This window comes from Oryzias melastigma, linkage group LG1, assembly GCF_002922805.2.
Source record: "Oryzias melastigma strain HK-1 linkage group LG1, ASM292280v2, whole genome shotgun sequence".
NCBI lineage: Eukaryota > Metazoa > Chordata > Actinopteri > Beloniformes > Adrianichthyidae > Oryzias > Oryzias melastigma.
Window position 1 is genome coordinate 18754857 of NC_050512.1, and position 22651 is coordinate 18777507.

The window sequence follows — 22651 nt, forward strand, 5'->3', positions numbered from 1 at the left end:
CTGACACACTAAAAAGGCAGTGAAGTGGGAAAAAAAAGTCTTGACAATGTCTCAACATCCCAGTGGTGGAAATCCAAGAGGCAGAATTAGGGCAGAGAGATCATGAAGTAAATCCAACTGGTACTTGTCAGTTTAATCCTCCAAAAGAAGACCCTTTCCACTTTTAATTTACACTTAAAACGCAAGCAGGAAATAAGGTCGTTGAAGAAAGCAACAAAAGTCATTTCAGTTAAATACCAGACATTAGTTCAAAGACACTTGCTTTCACTCTTGCTTGCTTGCTTGCTTAAAAATTGGATTATCAAATGTTATAGAAATTATTAAATTTTCCAAATATTTTAATGGCAACTTAAAATTCTGCCACTAGTGGAACAATATGATATCTAAATCAATTTCATAGCTAAGGGAAGAAGAGGGTACATACAAATATTATATTCATTTTAAAACAGGAAATTGCTGCATTTTTGCCAAGTTGTTGAAAAACTAAAAGTTGCTGATAAAATCACTGAAGAAATAATTAGTGAATGATTTGATAAGGTGAATGATTTGATATTTGAAAGGTTGAAAACAGTTGAAGTATGCAAATGTATTGCAGTATGCAATAATGGTACAGAAAATCAATACAAATGAGAGGAACAAAAGCAAAAAAAGAACAATCAAAGTAATTACTAAAAAAACAAACAAGAGCTGAGTTTCTTCATTTGGTTAAAAAAGTTATGAAAATCAATAAACGTATGAAGTTTAAAAGTATCAATCATTTTCTGTGGTAACACTATTGCTTTTTCATTTTTTATTCCATGTTTATGCCTTGGGTTATCCGATTAATTTTATTCATGGTCCTCTTGTTTTACACCTACACACAAAACATTTAGCCTGTGGTATTTTCAATTCTGACTTCCAATCTAAACTTTGTGTGTAGGTAAGTGAGTGTGTTACTTTCCCTAATTTTTTACCATGGTTATAAAAACAGGTTTTCCTTATACATGATATTTTAGAATCCTGGTTACTTGGAAAGAAACATTGCAACATTGGGTGCATTCATACTGGCAAGTTTGAGTGGCACCAGGGTGCATTGGTTAAGGTAGAAGGATTTTTTTTTTCCCACCATATATGAAAGCACACCTAACCTCTGGCAAATCCTGTTCCCCATGAGAGCGAGGGTCTTGGTTCACTTGAGAGTGCCAAAAATACAAAAGTGAAGTTAAGGGAGTAAATGACAAGAGCACAGTGTACTTACAAGGAGCAAAAATAAACTGCCTGCAGCACAAAATTGAAGAAGCTGGACTCAGAAAAAAGAAAAAAGTTAAAAAGTGTCAAGCAGAATAACTAACTGGTAAAAAAAAAAATGATGTAGTGAGGCGGTTTAGGCCTTTATTAGTACATGGTAGTGAGAGAAATAGAAGTATGTGCCAATTTTCTTCAACATCCTTGCTTGCCCCCCTTGGTTAGTAAAATATTACCCCCAAATGAGTAGTGTTTGGAATTGCATGATTAATTTAGGTAATTTTTTAAAATCAGGCTTTGCATGACTTTTGGAAGCGCCATGTTAGTGCACGAACCACAAGTAGACAAAGATGAAGAATGTATTAGTATTTTCAGCCCATGTGGTACTCTCCTTGTTGAAAGCAGACAGACAAGCGATTACATGCTTCCAACTATAATCTGTGTACCTAAACATCCTGAGTAATGGGTCTAACAGTACCGTTTTACAGAAGATGCCAGTGGCCATATCTGTCATTCATTTTTTCCAACTAGTTTTTTTTTCTTCAAAATTACAACTTAACAACCTGTTATCACGAGAAAAGGTGAGCAACACATGTCAATGCAAACTCTGTCTTTATCATTGCATTAGTCAGATAAGAAATATCCCTAAGAATTTTGGGATGAGCCGGTTTAAAATCTGCATGTAAAGAGATCCTGGTGGTCAGACTTATCTGACAGCCAAGAATTATTTATTTATTTTATAAAAATTCAATTAAGATGTCAAAAGAAAAATAGAAAAAAATAAAATAAAAGCCTCGGAGTCAGACATGTAATTTGCTGTGAAGGCCGTCAGGCTTAACTGCAGACAGGACTTTATAACAATCACTACGTGTTAAGAAAAGATCCTAATCAGTGTTTCAGTCTCTTGACATAAGGCAATTACCCATGTGTCACTCTGATGACCACTCAAAAGAAAAAAAAAAAAACAAGTATTGATGCTGACAGACCTCAACTTGGAATGAAAGCCAGCAGAGTGAATTTTAAAAAACTCTGCGCCTACAGATTCTTAAATCTCTTATCACTTCTAGATTTACCTATTTAGCTACTGACGCCAATTTGTGTTTAGAGAAGAAATGTACTTCTTCCTTGAAAAAATTTAGAACTTTTTTTGCTAACTTAAATCTAATATGTACAAAAAAAACAAAAGATACAGCTCTTACACTTGTAATGACAGAAAGGAGGAGGGTGATGTTTGATAGGCAGCAAAAGTCCACCTGAAAGATCCAGATCTGTATGGATATTTTACTGGTAGATGTTGTCAAATTGTTTCCATTACAATAATGATTTTTTTTTTTATTGGATTAGAGTTTGGAATCTCAAGCTGGCTCAAAATCTTTTAAAAATCTAAAATCAAAAGAAGCAACTTTGTTGATCAAACAGTCATTTTTTTTATTATTATTATTAGAGTTCTGTAGATTTAAAAACCTCCCAGCCAACAAACTGTGTGGCACAAAGATTAAGTTTCACAAGTAAATGCATAAACTGTGCAGCACTTTAAAATACATCATGTTCAAAAACTCAAAGATTGTGGCAAAACGTGTTGCATATACAGCTAAATTAAGCAACTGACAATAGATTCAGAGTCACTCTGTTTTGAAATTGAAATCAATTGTTTTCACATTTGTCAGGTTTATGAAGTTGATCATGTCTGTATACTCTCTCGTTAACTGGGAACAGCTAAATATATCAATTAAAAACATGAAACTGATTATGTCTGTTCTGTGTGTGTTTTTGAAGGAGTTTGCTTATGATATGCATCCATCATTCATATACACATAAGATGACATTTACAATCAAAGCAGGGAAAAAAAATAAAAAACAAAAAAAGTCAGAATCAGTGGAATTTTGCTTTGTGCAAGTTATTTTCCGTAAGCTGGTTTATGCTTAGCAGTGGCTGCTGCTCAGTAGGTAGAACAGTTGTCCACTGACCTGAAAGTTGACACTTCCATTGCTGAGCTTGACAGTCTTCATGTGAATTTGACTTTGGGGAAGAAACATGACCTTGCTTTGTCCCCAGTGCGTCCACTGGAGTGTAAATATGGATAAGTGCAGCACAACCACTTTGTGGAATAGGAAACATTTTGCATTGGATAACTAAAGGAAGAGTAGGTGTGCTGGCAGTGGGGTGGACTTTTAGTATATATCAGCTTTTAGTGGTTAATTCATCTAGAAAAAAAAAAGAAAAAAACCACAATTAAATTCCACTTTCCAGTTACCGTATAACGAGTTTTTGCAAACTGTATGTTCTAAAAACTGCCCAAATTGTAATAAATTGGTTTGAAAAGGATTGAAAACTATCAATTTAACAATAATGTATCCATACATTGAATTATTATTCATAGTAGGTGAAAGGTTTCATGTTTTATTGTAGGCCTGAGCATGGTTCCTGAAGCCACTTCAATACACAGTAGAGAATAGCACAATTAAAAGGGAAGGAATTAGACACAAGGCCCTGGCACTTGTCCTTAAGTAATGCATATGTTCCACGTTTGTCAGTTGAAGAGAATAAAATGTATTTTACAGCTAAATAAAGTTCAAGTTAGAGCTGAAATCGCTACAGACTTCCCCAAATTCCCTATACCTTTGACATATTTATAATTGTTTCTACTCATAATCTGAAACTGCTAATGTATGAATTCAAATGTGCAAATGTAATACACTTGAGAAGATTAGTTAGATTAAATTTTTAGGGCTCCCAATTAGGGGGTAACGACAAAAAGCTTTATTTTCTATCTGTAATACTTCTTCTTCCTCCTATACGTTTGATGGGGTGTGGAAGTTACACAACATGACACAAAAGATAAGATTAGAGATATTGCTATTAATAAAATATTCAAAAAATTCCTTGAAAACTGAAAACATTTAAAAACTTGTATTCTTGACGACTAAAAACCCCTGAAAAGTCTTGTTCTGCAGATAAAGTCAGAAGCCCGGGAAGAATAAAAGACGAGACAAATCTCTTTGCAAAATTTATACTCCATGTAAAAAGAATAGACTTTTGTTTAAAATTTAAAGCACATTGCAACCAGAAAAAGAACATAAGACTACTGAGAGGCTGTAAGTACTCTCAGTAATCACATTGCTGTCAACACGGTGCCATTCTCAAATGTGCAGCATGACATCATACCCTGCAGTTAAAATCTTTATTTCATGATTATTTTACTGAGGCAGAGTTTGATTTATGCATCAAATAAAACAGATTTCTTTTTAGAATTGTTTTTTTATTTTTGTGTACTAATCAAATATAGACATAATTCTCTTTAAGCCATGCAAAGAATGTTCAAGCAGGTCAATTATTGAAGAAAAATATAGTTTCCATTACAATAAACAGCAAAAAGGAATTTGATTTGTGTTAAAATATGTATGTATGAGTATTTATTATTATTATTCCTGGTAATGATTACGTTACATTCTATTGTTTTTCAAATTATTGTTACAGTTATTCATCAAAGTAGTTTAGTATTAATTGTTGTCCCACAGAATAACACAGAAATATGTTGGGATTTCCAAAACCATCATTTGGACATTCTTTATAGACATTGAAATTATATTGTTCTAAGTTTGAACCAATGAAGCAATAATATTAATGGCAATTCTTTTATTTTAGAGGTGATACAAATGTCTAAAATGCAAAAACAGATCATTTTTAAGCTGTATACTCAGCATCTCGTATCACAATCAGTATGGCCCGCGACAAACAATGAGTTACAATTTAAGTAAAAAAAAAAACAGAGATATGTGCCTGGAAAATGTTAGAAGAATTATACATTAATTTCCATTGAATTATTCAAGTATTTTTAGGAAAATGATAGATAGATGTGAGTAAAGAAAAAAAAAAATAAAGTTATGTCCCAATAAGTTCAAATTCCAATTCAGCCAGTAGCTCCATCTTGAGGTCAAACAAAATTCAATAGATGTCAGCACAGTTTAGTAGATTTTTAGTTTTATTCCTAGAGTTCCTATTTGTTGTGACTTTCTTGATGTGACCACGGAAATACGAACGGCGGCTCATTTGACCGCAGCTGTAAAAGATTGTAAATCAGTGAAAGTTCGGTCCACAAAGCTTTTCACTTCCTCGTCCGAGCTGACATTCAGCTCAAAACCATACTGCTGGACATTTTTACGTAGCAGAAGTGATGATTTACGCTAGCGAGACACAGAGTTATCATAATCAGACAGGGGTGGGTCAGGGTTGGGTCCACTCAGCTCTGCTCAGCTCCAAAAGACACGCCCCCTCAGAGGATAATTTTGGAACAGAGGCTTCAGATCAACATGAAATATGGCTTTTTAAGACATTTAGGTTGTGGGATTTTGGTTGAAAACTTCATAATCATGATTAAAACACTACTGAGAAGTTTTTTTTTATTAAAAAACATTTTCATAGGGGGACTTTAAATGCCTATTCACTAATGTTTATGTATTGAACATTCTTATTGGTCTCTTTGTCCTTATGCACATATTCCCACTATTATGCAACAATACAGTAAAAAACTATAGACACATCAAGTGTTTTTTAAATGTCAGGTGTTTCATGTTTGTCTGTTTTAACAACAAGGGGGCAACATCACTGCTGCTCTGTTGACGATATAGTTTTGACAGCAAGTGAACATGTTTTATGATCACAACAGAGTGAATGCAATAGTACTTAAATATATGCATTAGGAAGGCAAAATGGTAGTATAGAGACATTCATTTAATGTGGTTCAGTTTAATTACTTCACAGTTGTACCATAGAACAAGACAGAAATAATAAAGACTCTGTGTATATAGATACATTATTACCTGTCTTCACCAGTCTTGTTTTTATTTAGGTCTATTACAGAAATATTTGGAGACTTGGGTATAGAGTGCTATACATACATTCAAACTCCAGTGCCTTGACTGCAAAAAAAGGAAAAAAAATCTAAAACACTGAGTTAATAGTCCAGAGCCGAAGCTGCCATTTTCTTTTGTGGCGTTGCTTAGTTTCATTCCAAGCTTAAGGGTAATATCAGTAACCATCACCGCATACTGTGTTAAATATTGAGCTTGAACTGCTGCAAGTCTGACAGAAGCTCTCCACGACATTTATATAGATGTAGGAAATGCCTGAAATAAATCTGCATGATTAGGACCAATTGTAAACTAGTGTTTCTTCCATATTATTGCACAGTTAGGAGGAAAGCAAAAATTTAACTGTGTTAATTATTAATGTTTTTATCCAGTCATCACATTGGATGACCAGTACACCCCATTAAAATGTGTCTTATTATTTATACTGCATTCTCAAAAAGTACATTGAACTAGGTACCTGTGTGACCAGGGGCTCCAGAAGTCTTTCCACAGTCAAGGTGCGAATTTCAAGGCTCTTTGGGTCCCATTTTAACAGGATTGGCGAAGTAGCAGTCGTCATGGTTTCTGTTGACATCAAAAGCATAATAACAGTTAGAAAAATAGTCAGCATGGTTTTGCTAACTCAGTGAAGGTAGCTAAAGGTACCATCTGCTGAGTAAAGGCTGCAAGGCTTTCTGAAACATTTCATTTCTCGCAGATAAAAAAAAAAAAAAAAAACACAGGCCCTTTATAGAAGTTCGAGCTGGCAGGTCATAAACATGTTTGTTTATTGATAATGAATGCTCAGAGTTATGAGGTGGAAAAAAAAGAAAGGCTTTTATTTTGCTCAGAAATACTTTTAGGGCAAATATGGATCCTGCAAGTACTTAGGGACTGTGTATAACTGCTGACTGAATCAAAGAAAAATATCACCTCCCGAATGAAGAAATGCTTGAAGCACCCTCACTGTTTCCCTGGCTCTAAAGTTTTCTTTTTTAGTTCCTTACTTTTCATGATCTTTATTTGCCTTCTTTTTTCACACAACTATTAATTTTGATAAGAAAATTATAAGTGTCTATGAGTTTTTATCATTTTATAGTAGTACCAAGCTCAAATTTTCGAGCATAAACATGCCGTCTGAGAATTAAAAGATTTGTCTTACTTTCCAAAGAGTTTGTGATATTTAGATATTATTTAAGCTTTGTGTTGTTGTCGTTTTTTAAACAAATGTCAATTAAATTTGACTTTTGTTTTCTAAATTATTAAAAAACTTTGCTTTTTTTTCTTAATTTTCTCAGCACTATGTATTTTTGCAAAGTTGAGCAATTAGTAGCATCACACCTTATAATATGTACAGGCTGACCAGAGACCACCTAACTCTTGGTTTAACCCTTTTGCTATCTTATGGGGTCCAGATGACCCAAGTCTGACATTGATGTGTTTTTCAACCCATGACAAATGTGGATAAAGGTGGACAGGATATCATGTCTGCCACGGACACCAGTGAAAATCAAGAATCAGTGAAAAAAAAAAGTTCACCCCACTCTTTTGTCGGGTCCAGATGACCCTCCTCCCAACGTCAACATACCTAGGATAGCACAAGGGTTAAAAACATGGTCTGCCACTTCGCACTAGTTTAACAAAGTTCATCTCTCAGTTGCGGGTGGGACCGTTGGTGGGCATTAACCCCCACTCCTACTTGCCATTATCCATCCGTTTACACTCTCTTCAGCTAGCATACAGCCCCTCAAAACCCCAAGCTAACATTAGCGGTGCAACAAAATTGGCACGCAATATTGAAGGGTATCCAGCCACCTGCCAGCTTAGATGAGGAAAATGAAGACATAGAAGGGTTAGTCATGGATCTTGTCATCTTGAGGATCTAGTCATCTAGTCATGGATCTAGTCATCTAGTCATGAATTAAGTCATCTAGTCATTAAAATCTAGTCATCGATCTAGTCATCAAGTTGTGGATCTAGTCATTAAGTCAAAGATCTAGTCATCTAGTCATGGAGTAGATTATAAATATGAAAGTCATATGACAAGTGGTTGCATCAGAGTGGAACAGAACAGGGACCTTGTAGCCTGCCGATTGTATTTTCTATGTCACTGCTACAACCTTTTTCAGACTTCATGTTTTTGTCTCCTCCTGATTCACAATTATTTGATAAAGAACTACTCAGAAATACAATTTTAAGCTCAATATTTTAAATCTGTCTTCCATCAAGAGAGAAATGCTACAAGAACATGTTAAAAACACCAAAAACACAATCTTCATTGGAGTGGGTCTTTAACTGTTGTTTTCTGATTTGGTTATATTTATGTAAATTATATTCAACTCCATTTAGCATTTAAAAAAGGTAATTCTAGCCTCACTGGTCCTTAAAAATATAATCCAAACAAGTTACCACTGGTTTATTCTCTTCTTCCACACTTGCACATACACAGGCTGTACTGTTGTTCAGTTTTCCTATATTGTAAAACATTACCAATAGTTGTTCTTCTTTTTTTTTAAATAAAAGACAAGCAAAGTGGTACCCCTCAATATAGCAGGCATGTGCACAGTGTTGCCAGCCGGTAACAGAGTGAGTTTGGCTTTCATTATGCCGGGGTTATTGTATGGACCCATTGTGCTGTAGATCTCTCCTTTTAAAGGCCAGGAGGAGTCAGCAAATACTGTCTGTGTTTATTTAGTGAAACAAAGTTAACGGTTTCAACAAAGCATATCATAAGGACTGAATTCCATAAGTCAGTCTTAACCGGTTCTCTGACTTTTCCATTAAATAAAGTTTTTAGGAAGAAAATTCAAGGGAATTTTATAGTAAATGTTCATAGTGAGGCACTCTATGGTCTGAGCAGCATTTTGATTACTTGACACCTTTCAAACATGAATGGTGGTTACTGCACAATTGTTTCATTGTTTTAATGAGATGTTGACTATTGACAACTTTTGTTGTTTTTAATTTGAACACATTTTTAGTTTGATGTTTAAAGTTTATGGAGGTTATATTAGGATAATGTGAAAATAAACAGCCAGCAATTGGGTAAAACCATTGTCACTGTTGGGACATGTTTCAGCAGAAGGCACTTTCAGATTCAGCCAGCTGGGACAGACCCAGGCTACTTCCTATGAAAGTGAGGCAGAAAAGAATATCAAATTTGAATTAGAATGGCAGATCTGGGCCAGAAGCTCCTAATGCAACACAGAAGCTGAAGATGAATGGACAGGCAAGGGGAATCTGGCAACCTGGCAAGACTGATGAAATCCTTGCCCAGCCTTTAAGAGTTCTCACAACAGACCAACTCTTTGCACATGTTGCAACTCTTTGCTTACTGTGGTGTCATTACTTTCATACTAAGCAGGGCGATTAACCACGAGGAACCATGAGTCAGACATGGTATATACTGTACATTTTTTATATTGCCTGCAACGTATCAACAGGATATAGATAGAGGACGCAAGGCTTTTTCAAAAAAGTGTCTCACTATAGTATAATTTTGAAGGAAAAAAAAGAGGTGGTGCTTTCAGTACCTGAAAACGCACAAACAACCCTGCAAAGCAGCCTATCACAGAGAAGTAAAATATTTGCCAACTTTCGAATGAATTCCCAAAACATTTGGACATAAAAACAGTCCGGACAGATTTCAAGATGAACTGATTTGTCAAGTCGTGGTAGTTATTTTTTTCTCGTAACATATAGAGTAGGGAAAGCTTAGTCATTGAAAAAAAGTTTATTTTTTGAGCATCATAAGAAAAATCCCTCCATAAGATAAAAAAGCTAAGCCCAGCTTTAAGTAAGTAGGTAACTGCTACTTCAGTCAAGGCCTTCAAAAATGTTGGTACACAGTTCTTGACTGAATTTACTGCTGCTAAATCAGATCAGACCAGATAAAAAAATCAAATCAAATTCCCCCTAAAGCATTTTTTTTTGCAGACAGTCCAATCACAAGATAAAAAAATGTAATTCTAAGACATGTTTTTAAGTTTATCTCTGCACATTTAACCTCTCTTTTTTGTCAGTACATTTTTTCTCATTGTAGTGATAATTAGTTACAGTAATAAAACTATACATTGCTGAAAAAGCATTAAAGCAACAAAGTTATTTGTATGAAAAACTGTGATCATTGTTTTGGCTGATTTTTTTTTCATGATATTTTGCGACCATGTCTGTGTGTTGCACTTGAATTACTGTTTGTAAGATACTGGTGCAATTGGACCCATTCATAAAAAAAAAAAAAATATGAATGTATCTTTTGCTGAATAACCAAGCATATTTTGTTCCAATCCTAATAATTGCAGACTGATTAATCTGAATAAGAGATCCTAGCACCGCATTGAATACAGAGAAAAACACAAGCTACAAATGCTTCAGGCATAACAACATGCCGGCAATGTGAGAACAGCACCAGAGTGAAAAATGCCTCTGAGATTTTGTAACTTAATTAACATTTTACAGGACAACAATGAAATTATTGAGCCTAATAAATTCCCTTTACCATGATTTTATTTTTTTATTTTTAATTTTGCTTATATTTTTTGTCCTTTTTTATGTGTTAATAAATAAATCAAATCAAATCAAGAAAGGAAAGATGGACGAACGGCACCAATAGACTCCTTATATATATATATATATATATATATATATATAGTATTTTAGCATATCCCATCACTACATCCTTCCCAAAAAAGTAGGATGCAAGTAAGGCTGGATAGGTTTTTAAAAAATAAAATACAGAGGTCAGGTTTGATTCTTCTCAGTTTTGCTTAAATAGAAGAGAAGGTTATGTTGTACTAATATACAGCATGAGCTTTCTATTGCTGCTGTCTGCTTCTATTGAGTGGAGTGTTTTGATCTACATGGCATTGGAAAGGGGTATGATGTGAGTAATGCCAAAGGACGACAGTTCTTTACAATACAAACCATAGTTGCATCTTTTCAATAGTTAACTAAGCCTTACTACACTAAATGAACCCAAATCAATATTTCACAGGTGAAGAAGCTGTTAGTTCCATTAGCGGCCGTTAGGCAGCAAAGACATTTCAGTGTGATAGGATTTTAACAATTCATCCCTCTCTCTGATGTGGAGCTTGCACAGTTTGACAAAGTAATTGTAAAATACTAGTAAAGTAAACTATTCTGCAAACTAATAGCAAAACCATGTCCTTGTCTTTTCAATTTTTCCTTTATGTATTAATCACAAGAATAATTCAGGTATAGTAAGCGGTAAATAAACAACCAATTTCCTTAGCCCTGAACATGACAAAGCAGCAAGCCACGGTTCCTTATAAGTACCACAGTTTAGAAACTAAACTAGAAGGATCAAATTCAAACCATAAAAGAAAAATCATATTTAGGAAATATATGAATGTTTATGTTACAAGGAACCTGAAAAGTATGCATGAAATAATAATGTTTGTTATGGAATACCTTTTTGGAATGTTATTTCTATCTATAAGAAAATGAGCAGATGGCCAGTGCAGATGGAAATGCAGGCTTCTGTCCCATTTCTATTTCACTCCTTTATTTCCATAAGGCACTAACCAGTTTAAAAAAAAACTGAGTCTTGTATACAATGAAAAGGGCTTTCTTTTTGTCTACCTGGTTGACCTCAGGCAAGGAGACAAACATTTATCCAATGACAGATTGAATAACACTAAGTGCTTTTAAAATCAAGCAGTTATAATAGTCATGACAATCTCACACAACCTTGTAAGGAGCATTCACAACCCATTTCAGCGGGGCTAATCAGGCTTATCTTAATGCTTATTGAATTAGCAGCTTCAAATAACCCTTGCTTTTCTATGCATTCAATTTAGTGCCAGCACTGAAATTTGTCCCATTTTATTGATCAACAATCTCCACATTTCCTGTTAAAGCAATCGTTTTTAATTACACCAATTCTGCCTGCCTTAGTAATTAAGAACAATCGTTGATGGTTGGATGGTAAAAACCAAACAAGTCAAAATGTTTTGTCCTCACTGGATTGATTTTACACTTTTCCTTCTGTCACTGCTGGTTAAATGGTATGTTTCATGACAGTGGCGCAAGTAATTGCAGAAATACTGACATTAGCAAGCGTGCAACATACTGATATTCAAAGTAAACCAGTTCAATTTTCACTTAATGCAGCGTCTTTTGAATGCCGTTTGTTTTTATTACCCATAAAAAAAACATTATTACCTTCAGCTCTGCTTGTGTCAGCTCTTTTCTGAAATAAAGCTGATGACAAAGCAGAGAGACAACGGCTAAATGACTATAGTAATTACCCCAGTTGGCCAGGTGTTAGCTGAGCTCTCCATTTGTGTGTGAGTGTGTGTTTGAGTGTTTAGAATACGTTATTGGCTGTGTCCATCCGTGTCTGATTGTGTGTATTCCTCCTTCAAATGTCAAACAACTTTTTCGTTTCGAGAAGTAAAGACAGTCGCCGCTATGTTTGATACACAAAGTCTTTTACAAAGCATCACGCCTTTTTGTTAAAAATTTAAGACTAACTTTCAAGGACAGCACAACATTGATCTTACAACATTTAAGGATCAGATGGAATGGCCATGTCAAAATATAACATTCTTCTGTCAAAGTATAGTGGTTCTTTAAAGACTCATTGTTAAGTCTTAACCACGGGTGACTAAATAAATACAGATTTTCAGCAAACTACCAATATTTCTGCTTTTCTGGGTTCTCATTGAAAAGATACAAGCATTTGATTGTCCAAGGAAGAAATTACAAGAAAAGGTCACCAGCATTGGTCCCAGTTTTTTTAATGGGTTCCAAGTCAACAGGAGAACTGTTTTAGACTTTGAGTAACAGCATGGGAAATAGAGTAAAAATGTGACCTTTAAAGGGACCATACCATGATTTTCTTAAGCCTTTTAGAGTGAACTATACACTTATAAAGTATATGATCATATATTACCTTTGAAACAAAACAAAACAAATATTTATGAAATATTATTTATTTTCTGTGAGTTCTTTCATACCCGAAAGTAAAACGACTCAATTCCTGAAACTCCGCCTGCCGCTGCTGCCGCTGTTGTCCACTTCATGACGTCATCCCAGACAAAATCCGTGTGTCTGCATTTTTCCCACGAAAATAATCCAAACGTCTTCAAAGATGGATGCACATACCATATATCTGCCTTTAGTAGGCCTGGCCATCACTATACTTTTTCACAACACAAACACACAGGCGCGGCTCCTGCACGGCTGTGCCTGACCGGGGGTTAGGAGGTCTTAAAGGAGTGCCGCTTAAAGCAAAAAACACCTGTTTTGAGCTGTAATTTATTGACAGGATACAACTGGAAGATATACAGTATTCTGCATCTAAAATTAAAGTTTTTTTGGTGATCACTGCTAGCTCAGCAGAGAAATTGAGTTTTGGGGGGCGGTGCTGTCAGAGCAGACTCTTTCTTGAGGGAGCAGTTGTCATCGATCTAACGTCGGCATGTTTCCACCCACTTGTTTTTGTGGGCATGGGAGGGGCTGCTGCAGACAGTGCAGGTTTTTAGACGATTACTCTTAAATGCATGAACAGATCAAAAGACCGCTTTGGGGTTCTTTAGAGTGAGGAATGAACAGTAAAATGCATTTAAAACCCCAAAACGTAGAATTTTAATGGTAGGGCCCCTTTAAAGACTATGCACTGTGCACTTCAGCTTTAGTATCAGTTACTTATATAGAGAAATGGCTGTCACCAAATCCCAAGACCAAGGATAAAATTTAATGCAGTAAATAACATCAGAAACAGTGGAAAAGTTGTGTGAAATTTCCTAAAACAACAAAGTGAAACTTCAAAGACGAACTGTAGAGTCGCTACAATTCAGATTATACACTTGAACAACTTGTCTATTCAGTGAACAATCATGAGCATCAAAGATTGTTTGTATGAGAATGATTTGCCTTTCTAAAATTGCTTGCAAAATGATATTGGACGTGTTTATAAAGGGAGAAGAACAGTTTCTAAAGATTTATGTTGCCTATTCTGGCAGATGAAATTGCCAAAACACTCAAACACTTGAAAATACAAGCTCTTGCGCTTGACAATTCTAAACAAGTGTTTTCCACACCAGGTGCATAGCACTTTCAAAAAGCAGTCCCTGAAAAAATCCTCAGAGTGCAATGCAATTTCTCCAGAAAGTTCTCTGTCTATTAAGCCTCATCCGTAGCAGTTGGAATTATATATATATATGTATATATATTTAACATTGCATAAATAAACCTAACTTAATCAGCAAACATAATGTTAGAATGGCTTAAGTTGGGTTTTGGGCTTTTTTAAGCACAACAAAAACTGTTACTTTCACACTCTTTTGCGCCCATAAAGAAAAAGTTTAGCCTTGCAGGGATGGCTTTAAACTCAATTTGAAACTAATTTAACTCATTTTTGCTGTGGGTTTTTTTTTTAAGAGTTTGCATGTCTAAAAGCAATATCCAACTATAACCTGAAAGAAGTACACTACAATCTCTGCATTAATTTATTTATTCATTCATATAACATGAAATTGAGCTGCACAGCTGACAACTTGCTATCCTTGTAACAGAGGCAGGTGACATTTTTTCAGATAGGACTTTGGTTTTCAGTTTGATCTGTCCAAAATCAAAAGTGTTACACAGGAGTTATGCAGAAGTAACCCTTATTTTCCACATCATTGTCTGCACTTCTACAATTGTAATTGTTTAATTATAGGCAGGCGGTACTATTATATCAATTATTTTGAGAGAAAAAAATGGAAATTGAAACAATATAGCATGAAACTTTCCTGTTCAGGTAAGTTATGGCTCACGGAAATTAGATAACCATTGTTTCCAATTTGAATAAGCCTTTCAAAAGACCTTTGAGCTTCTGGATATTACTTCTTTAAACTGACAGATGCCGACAAGGCTTTTGACAGTTCATTAAGGTGTTCCTTTGGTCTTTATGAACACAGCAACCTTTTAACAACTCATTAATAAAACTTGGCTGAAATCGGATTAATTTCCACCCCTGGGGCATTTTAATAATGCCAAAACAAGCAACATACCTCCCACACATGAATATCACTGAGCGTAGAGGTCCTGTAATTAACCCAAATTGACAGCAGGGTAAATTCAGATGATCCTTTTAGATACTCTTCTCTTTTTAAAAAAAATGAGATCAAGGTTAGTATCTTAACTATTACCTATGACTTTTTTATTTTTTATTTTAATATTTTCTTAGTTTTATATATAACAATATGATATTTGTTTTCTTGCCCGGCTCACCTGCCAACCTCAAGCCTTGATTTTCATGGTGATTTGTACTGTATCCTCAGGCAACTGCAAGTCATTACTTTAAATATTTAAACGTTCAGATTAAAGGCACACAGCAGGGCTCGTTTCCTCAGATACTCGGCTTCTTTTGGCTCAGTTGGTCCGAACCAAATAATCAAGAAGGCAAATTCTGGTCTCCTTGAAAGCAAGAGTCCTGATGCAATAGAAGATAAACTGAAGAGCAAAAATAACCTGAAGAGAGTGAATACACCTATGCACTTTCAACTGGCAATAATAATTTAAAAACACCACCAGTGACCTACGGAAAAGCGGCACCGACAAAAAAGTTGGAAAATACTATAAAGGATAAACATGGTGTAATTAGAGTACAAAGTACACACATTACTCTGTGAAAATCAGAACACTTCTATGACAAGTCCTTTCTTCTCTTTGTTCTTTTTCCCCATCTTGGTCAGAAAATACTGCCCCAAAGAGCGGTGTTTGGAGCTGCGTGCCTTTTCTATTTAAATTTCAGCAAATTAAATCTATTTATTTGAATTCAATTTATTTACATTAAATTTAGTTAAAATTTAGTTTAATTAGATTGTGTAGATTTTGTTTGCAGCATTTAACATTCATTAGCGTCTGGTTTTAGCTGGTCTTTACAGCTTTGTGGTCTGGGCAATGCCTGAAGTAAAGAAGTGGCTTCAAACAGTGAATCAACAACCAGAGAAAATCTGTTAGATTAAAACTTGACAACATAAACTAAAAGTCACCTAATAAAATTAAACTGGATAAAAACTGTAATTTATGTAAAAGGTGCTGGCAAAAATGTTAAAAACTGACAGCTATGTTGACTTTTTCAAACACCATTAATGAATATTGTAGCTATCATAAGCCTTCCAGTTCATGTTTTGTGCAAAGGCAGTATAATAGCAGCAAATTTCAAGCCTGTAGGCTAAAAAATGTCTAATCCCAGCCTTTCCTGATCAACATATGGATTTTCTGACAGATAAAGAGAAGAAAAGCAGTCACCAAACAATGGAAAAGCCATTTCCCCCAGAATAGAGCACAGAGAGTGAAAAGAGGTGGAGCTAGCCAATACTTGGGGTGCACACGCTTGTTCAAGACATAGCCTGTGGTGGGGGTGGAATGAATAGATTTGGGGAAAGAGGCCCCAGAAGCTCACAACACCCCAGATAAAAGAGATGTACACCCTCCAGCAAAACCTCCTTACCAAGACATTTTTGGGAGATATAAAAGGGAGCTAAAGCAAGAACAGTTGAAAAATTTTCCAATGCCAGGAGTGGCCTGAAATAATCTCACACAGGAGACCATAACCAATGCAATTTAGAATGCCACAGGATTATATCCTGTAAATTACTAACACTGATATCTATAATGCCCACCATAGTTTATCATGCATTAGTAATGGTGGGACGTTGATAATATTTGGTCTTGACCACATGAAGATATCTCTTCACTTTCTCTGAACTAACAACAAGGCAGGGTTGTTCCAGCAGCAGGTCATTTAAAACGCCAATTCCTATCAAATTCACATCAAAAGTTTCAGTGGGTATCCACCCTTTGTTTTGCTGACATCTTCCTACTTTCAGTGCCATAACTTCTGCTTCTTTACATTGTCCTACTATACTTTGTGTCATAAAGTATATTAGATGTCTAATATTCACTAAAGTTCTTGTTTATGTCACCACCATGCATTGGAAACATTTGGGTCTGTTTCCTGTGTTATTCCTGTTGTAGCTTGGGCAGTTACGACGGAAAAACACTGTAAAAATAGAGCTACAGCCTAGTGGGGGTGTTGAATCATCGAAAGTCGATTGTAAAATGTGCGCATAATGTCCCATGAGTGGGTTGTCAGATTGATTAAAACAGAGCAAAGTTCACTTGCATCTGACATAACCCTGCTGTTACACACACTGCTGCTTTAGTTTGAACTCGAGAATATACTAAAACCAATCTCCAATTGAGTGGTACAGTCCAAAACAGACTGGTGAAATACAAAATAATGCAATTTCCTCTTTTACTGCCACGTCTGTCACATTTATGAGTAAAAGTGAGAAAATAAAAGGTAGACGTTGTAATCAAAGCATACCAGAGGTGTGTTACCTTCTAAGCTTTTTGTCATGACAGAAAAATGTGTTTAATGCACACTTGACCCTGCTTATTTGTGTTTCTGTGAACAGAGATGACAGACAGGCTTCTCCTCTAAATAATAACCCAAATAAAACACTCAACAGACTGAAATGTGAACCAATCAGAGGAGATATTGTGTTAATGTGAGCGAAGCATCAACCAGAAACATCTCTACAAAGAATTCTGCAAGAGGGATTGTGAGGACCAAGACATACACTGGTTGCTAGGTATATATAATTGAAAAGACACTGCTAAAACAGCATTCTATGATCTCTTTAAATAGTTTTTAAGAATCTTCAAAAAACTATATTTTTTCCATCTTTGTTCAATGACAGCAAAGAGTGGCGGCTGAATTTGATAAGGTTTATAAGTAAATGACAAGTTTATCAGAGAGAAAAATGTGTCAATAGAAACAAAGCAAATGACATTGCTATCGACAGGGTTTGTACAAAAACAGCCGAACTGTCGTTATGCAATGGATGACAATGCCTGGAAAAATTGGTTGCATATTGTAAAGAATTACAAATGCTATAAGACCTCACAATTAGAATCATCACTACAGTGTCAAAAATCTTTATCCTGCTGTTAATCTTGTAGCTGTTCAACTTTTATCACAAAAGACGAGTGAGACTTCACACCATCTTCCAAAAGGAGTTCTGCACTCAGGTTTGTAACAACCACTTTTGCAAGACTCAGCTTGAAACTTGGTTGCAATGTTTTCTGTTGCCGTAAATTGTAGTCATGCAGTTTCTAATTGCCTACTTTTTCTGCACTGGGCTGTCTGCTCCACTGCTTTTTGGTTCATATTCATGTTGTTTTCACCACAATTACAAGAGGCCATGTCGCTCATAACACTTCACACAATCATTAGACACCAAGCAGGTCAAAGAAAGGCTGGTGAGTTCCACGAAAAGTCTGAAAGTCCTTTGCAACCAATGTGGATTGCATCATTTTGCGATGCAAAGTGTTTAGGGAGCTACAAGTCCTTCATGGAGTGAAAGTTTAAATATATATACATCTTAACTCCTCACAATCATAAAGTGAGGCAGAAAAACTAAAGATTTATTCCAAAACCCAATGCAAGCTCAAGACCTATTTGTAGCATTTAAATTGTGTCGTTAAATGAAGAAGTACAACAAAAAGTAATAATTGAGTCATGCAACAAGACACAACTAGTGAGCCATTTGCATGAGAAAACACATTTGTAACAATTGCTGAAAAATACATCACCCTCTTCAGTAAAATCTGTATTAGGATAGAGAAAATCCTCTGGAACAGTGTCCTCATAAAGTGTGGTCAGAGAGAAAAAGTATATGATTTCTATCACTTGCTGATTTAGCAGACCTCAAAGTCAGGATTCAGTGTTAGTTTTTTTCAGTTTTTTTTTTTGTTTTTTTACACAAGTTGATGCAAGTTTATATTTCCTCTGGAAATGTTGGCTTTTGCTTATTATGCAGCGACAAAAAAATTAACAGTGTTTAAAAATCGAATTCCTCTGAGTTGAGACAGACTTAAAAACTGGCCTTAAGAATAGAAAGAAAAATGTAAATTCTTGTTCTTGAATTCCTTCTTTTTCCCAGCTTTTAACATTGCTTTAAGCCAAGTTTTGGTGGGGGGTTTGAGCTGCAATAGTTGTACAAATAGCTACCAGCATGGAAACAATAAAACACACAATACAGCAGCTCAGTGTAGCATGTGGAAAGCATTGGGAATGTCCTGACCTGACAAAACCTTGTCAAGTTCCGCTTTCCACTTTTGTTATGAAGGCAGTATACACCTTCAAATCTCTGAAGAATATTTGCAGCTTTTCACAGGCTAAAAAAGCTGCAGTTTCATTTTGGATGGCTACTGAAAAATAGATAGATGTAAGCTGAATATTAAATGTGAGTGACACAAGTTAACATTTAATTAGACAGACGAAGCTGTCATGACAAAAAAAACAATAAAAGGCACACATTCTGCTTTTTTTTTTTTTTTTTTTACTTAAGTTTCAGCCGTCAATAATGCAAAACATAAATTGAAGGAGCAGATATATCATATACCATAATACCGTAACTACACAATAAAAGTTTGCCAATTCCTTCAATTTTTGCCTATAGTTTTTGTGGTCAGCTGGGTGCAGTTCCATGTAGCATCATAAGACAAAACAGTCCCCAGTTCTGAAGAAAGAGAAAATTATTTAGTAGACAGGCTCCACAATTTTTATCGCTTCAGAGTCTTCTGTTGCCTCATCACTTTTCAGCTTCTGGGCTTCATGTGAGTGCGAGAGGTCCAATAAGGACACGTAGTTCTGTTCCAGTTGGTGGGGGAACCATGACTACCTTTAAGCTGGGCTTCATTAGAACAACAACAGGGGGTTCCAGAGTAGTCAGTCAATATTGCCTGCTCTCCCAGGAAACAGAACACAAAGCACTCTGGGCTGCCATTGATTGCATCGTCTCACCCATAAATTATGGCCGTTTCCTTATCCCAAGTGACAGAAAAAACAAAAATCAGGTATTTCACTCCAAATGACATGCGGAAAGTTAACCAGAACACTTGAATGACCACGCAAGAGAGGCTGTCAAATTTAGAAATTTGGTCTCATCAAAGATGAAACTAAAGGATGGAAAGTGTGCTTAGAGTTACAGAAAGAAATAGTTTTCAGTCATGAGTCAATCATTAATCATAACTTTTGAGTTATGATTCTTATGTAAAATGAAACTGACAAAAAATCTCAGCAACTGTTTGCAGTCATCTATAAGGACAGAAATGAATGTAATTTATTCTTAAAAGAAATATAAACTCTTAAAATGCATTTATCCAAAATGACCGTAACCTTGTTCACTATTCAGTGAAAAGTAATCGCAATTCTAACACAACTTTTAATAATAAATAATTCACTAGAGTACATTTCTATCAGCTAATCAACTAATTAAACAATTTAAATCTAAAGTTTAGCTGCACATCTACTATTATGTCTGCTGTTGTATGGGTGTGAGCATTGACTGTATTTAAGAATTGGACTGAGTGTGACACCAACCAAAGACAAGCGTTTTCTTCCAGCTCCAATGAAATTTAGTCAATTCAGTCGCGATACAGACGCCCCTATGTTGGAGTCAGTAAACACTGATTAGTCTGAATTGGTTTGGGGTCAACGTTCCAATATGTCAACCACTCTCGCCAATCAGGAGCGAGCTTGTTTGAAGTCCAGAATACTACCACGTAAAACTTTCAACGTAAAACCACATACTTACATTGAGGCATCTGATTGGCCAGTGTATAACTACAGAAAAAAAAAATTGTGGGAAACAAAATTTTGAAGAAAAAAGAATAGTTATTCTGAACAATATAATGAATGAGTAATCGCTGCTCATTTTTCAGTAGAAATCTATGAGATTTTGGCTTTTTGGAACTCTCCAGTTTTCATATACAGTCAATCCAATCTGCTTCAAGTGTAACATAATTTCTTTTTTGCTGATTTTTTTAAGAAAAACACACCACAACGGACTCAAAAATACAGTTTCTGTCACATTTGTTGTCAGCTACCAACTCTCATGGAGAAGTTCCCAGCCTGAGCATGTTTAGTAGATGACATGGAGAGACATAAACACCCTATGAGAGGCCAAACATAACTTCTAGCCAGCCAGAGACTCACAATCTAAATAAAGCCATCATGTAACTTAGTCTCCAGTTACAGGAAGGGAAATGTGGAAAAAAACAAAACTGTATTTGATCTCAAATCTTTGTGATTGTTGCTAATTGGAACAATTAGCAGCGGTGAGATAAAACTTTAAACTCAGTTTAACCAAATGCATTGTGGGAAACAGGGTTAGCCATATGTCGCCTGATTATTCAATATCAGAAACAGCTGAAGTCGGCAGACTTCACTGTAAAGTCATGCTGCACTTGCAGGGTGAGGCATGTAACATCCGTCTGCGAGTTCACATCTTCGAGTCTACAGCAGACGTCATCGAAACCGCTCTGCTGTCAGCCGTCAATGCATCGGAGGGACTCTTGCGACAATAAACAAGCTCGAGTTAGTTTTTAGAGAGCAGAAGTGCGGGTTAAATAAAGCAAGCGGAATGGAAACGCAAATACATAAAGAACTGTTCACAGAAAATTGAACTATTGCGGTTATATAATGTTTGGTAGTTTTTTTTATGAAATAGTGAGACCGAAATGTTGCTGAAGTCGATGTTTGTTAGCTTAGCCACACGCTAGCATAGCAGCTTGGCTCGCCTCTGCCCGACAGGCAGCCGGAGGAGCTTCAGCACTGGGCTCGCTGGATAGCAGTGCAGTCGTTATTAGCAGGGCTGGCTGACGCTGAGATTTACCAAACTGCGAAAAGAAATATGTCTACTGCAGGGTGCTGTGGAGCCGTGCAATGCAAAGCATCCCGCGTACAGATGTATTAATTCAGCAAACTACATCCCATGACCACAGAGATGAATGGAAAATCGGACCTCGCCTAAGCTAATGTTAGCATACTCCCAGCGTCTAAGCGCTGGGAGTATGCTACTAGCAGTGGTTAAAAATGACCAATAAAAAGAATAAACCAAAAATATGTTTCAGCGACTCACCTTTAATTGATGGAGGAAACACCTTTTTTTGCGGGGTCCACAGATTGTGCGCAGTCTTGTCGAGTACTCCAAATTCTAACGGTGCTCCTCACTTCTGTTCACCCAGAGAGAGTAACAATCGAGTCAATCCGGACGCTCTCCTCAATTATGTGGTGCTGAAGCTGAGGTTACACGCTTCTGTCGGTGTGTCGGAAGTGCCTCCTCCCACGGCCCCTGCAAAATAATGACCCCTCCCAGCGCTCCGACGGCAACAACAGAAGAGGCAGGTGCAGCTGATGGTGCGGTCCTGACTGAAAGCCTTGCAACATAGTGGGCTGGGCGGTGGACTTCAGAGCTGTCAAATCAGGAGAGTCTCCCCCATTGACGCATGCGTGATACGTTTAGGGGCCCCTGGATGGGTGTGGGAATTTTGAGGTTTCCCACAATTGCAATAACCAATTTACAATTATATAGTTTAAATAAATAAGAATAAAAGTAAAATATATTTAAATTATCTCAAATTGCACTATAATGCCCACAGACCGAGAGTTTCAGAGAAATTATATAGTTTAAAAGTTTTGAGAGAAATGTAACAACCTGAAAAAAGAAATAGAAATGCCAAAACCCACAACCTTTTTTTTTCACTTTAA

General features: G+C 36.0%; 1 protein-coding gene across 1 annotated transcript in view; it reads right to left on the reverse strand.

The window, feature by feature from the left end:
- The window catches only part of LOC112157477 (catenin alpha-2), a 39966-nt gene extending 17859 nt beyond the window's left edge, over nt 1-22107 (reverse strand). The window contains exons 1-2 of the mRNA XM_024290228.2: nt 22023-22107; nt 6554-6660 (exon numbers count right to left, since the gene is read on the reverse strand). Coding sequence (XP_024145996.2) covers nt 6554-6655 — 102 coding nt within the window. The 5' untranslated portion in view covers nt 6656-6660; nt 22023-22107. The remainder of the gene's footprint in view (nt 1-6553; nt 6661-22022) is intronic.
- Between the last annotated feature and the right edge of the window lie 544 nt (nt 22108-22651).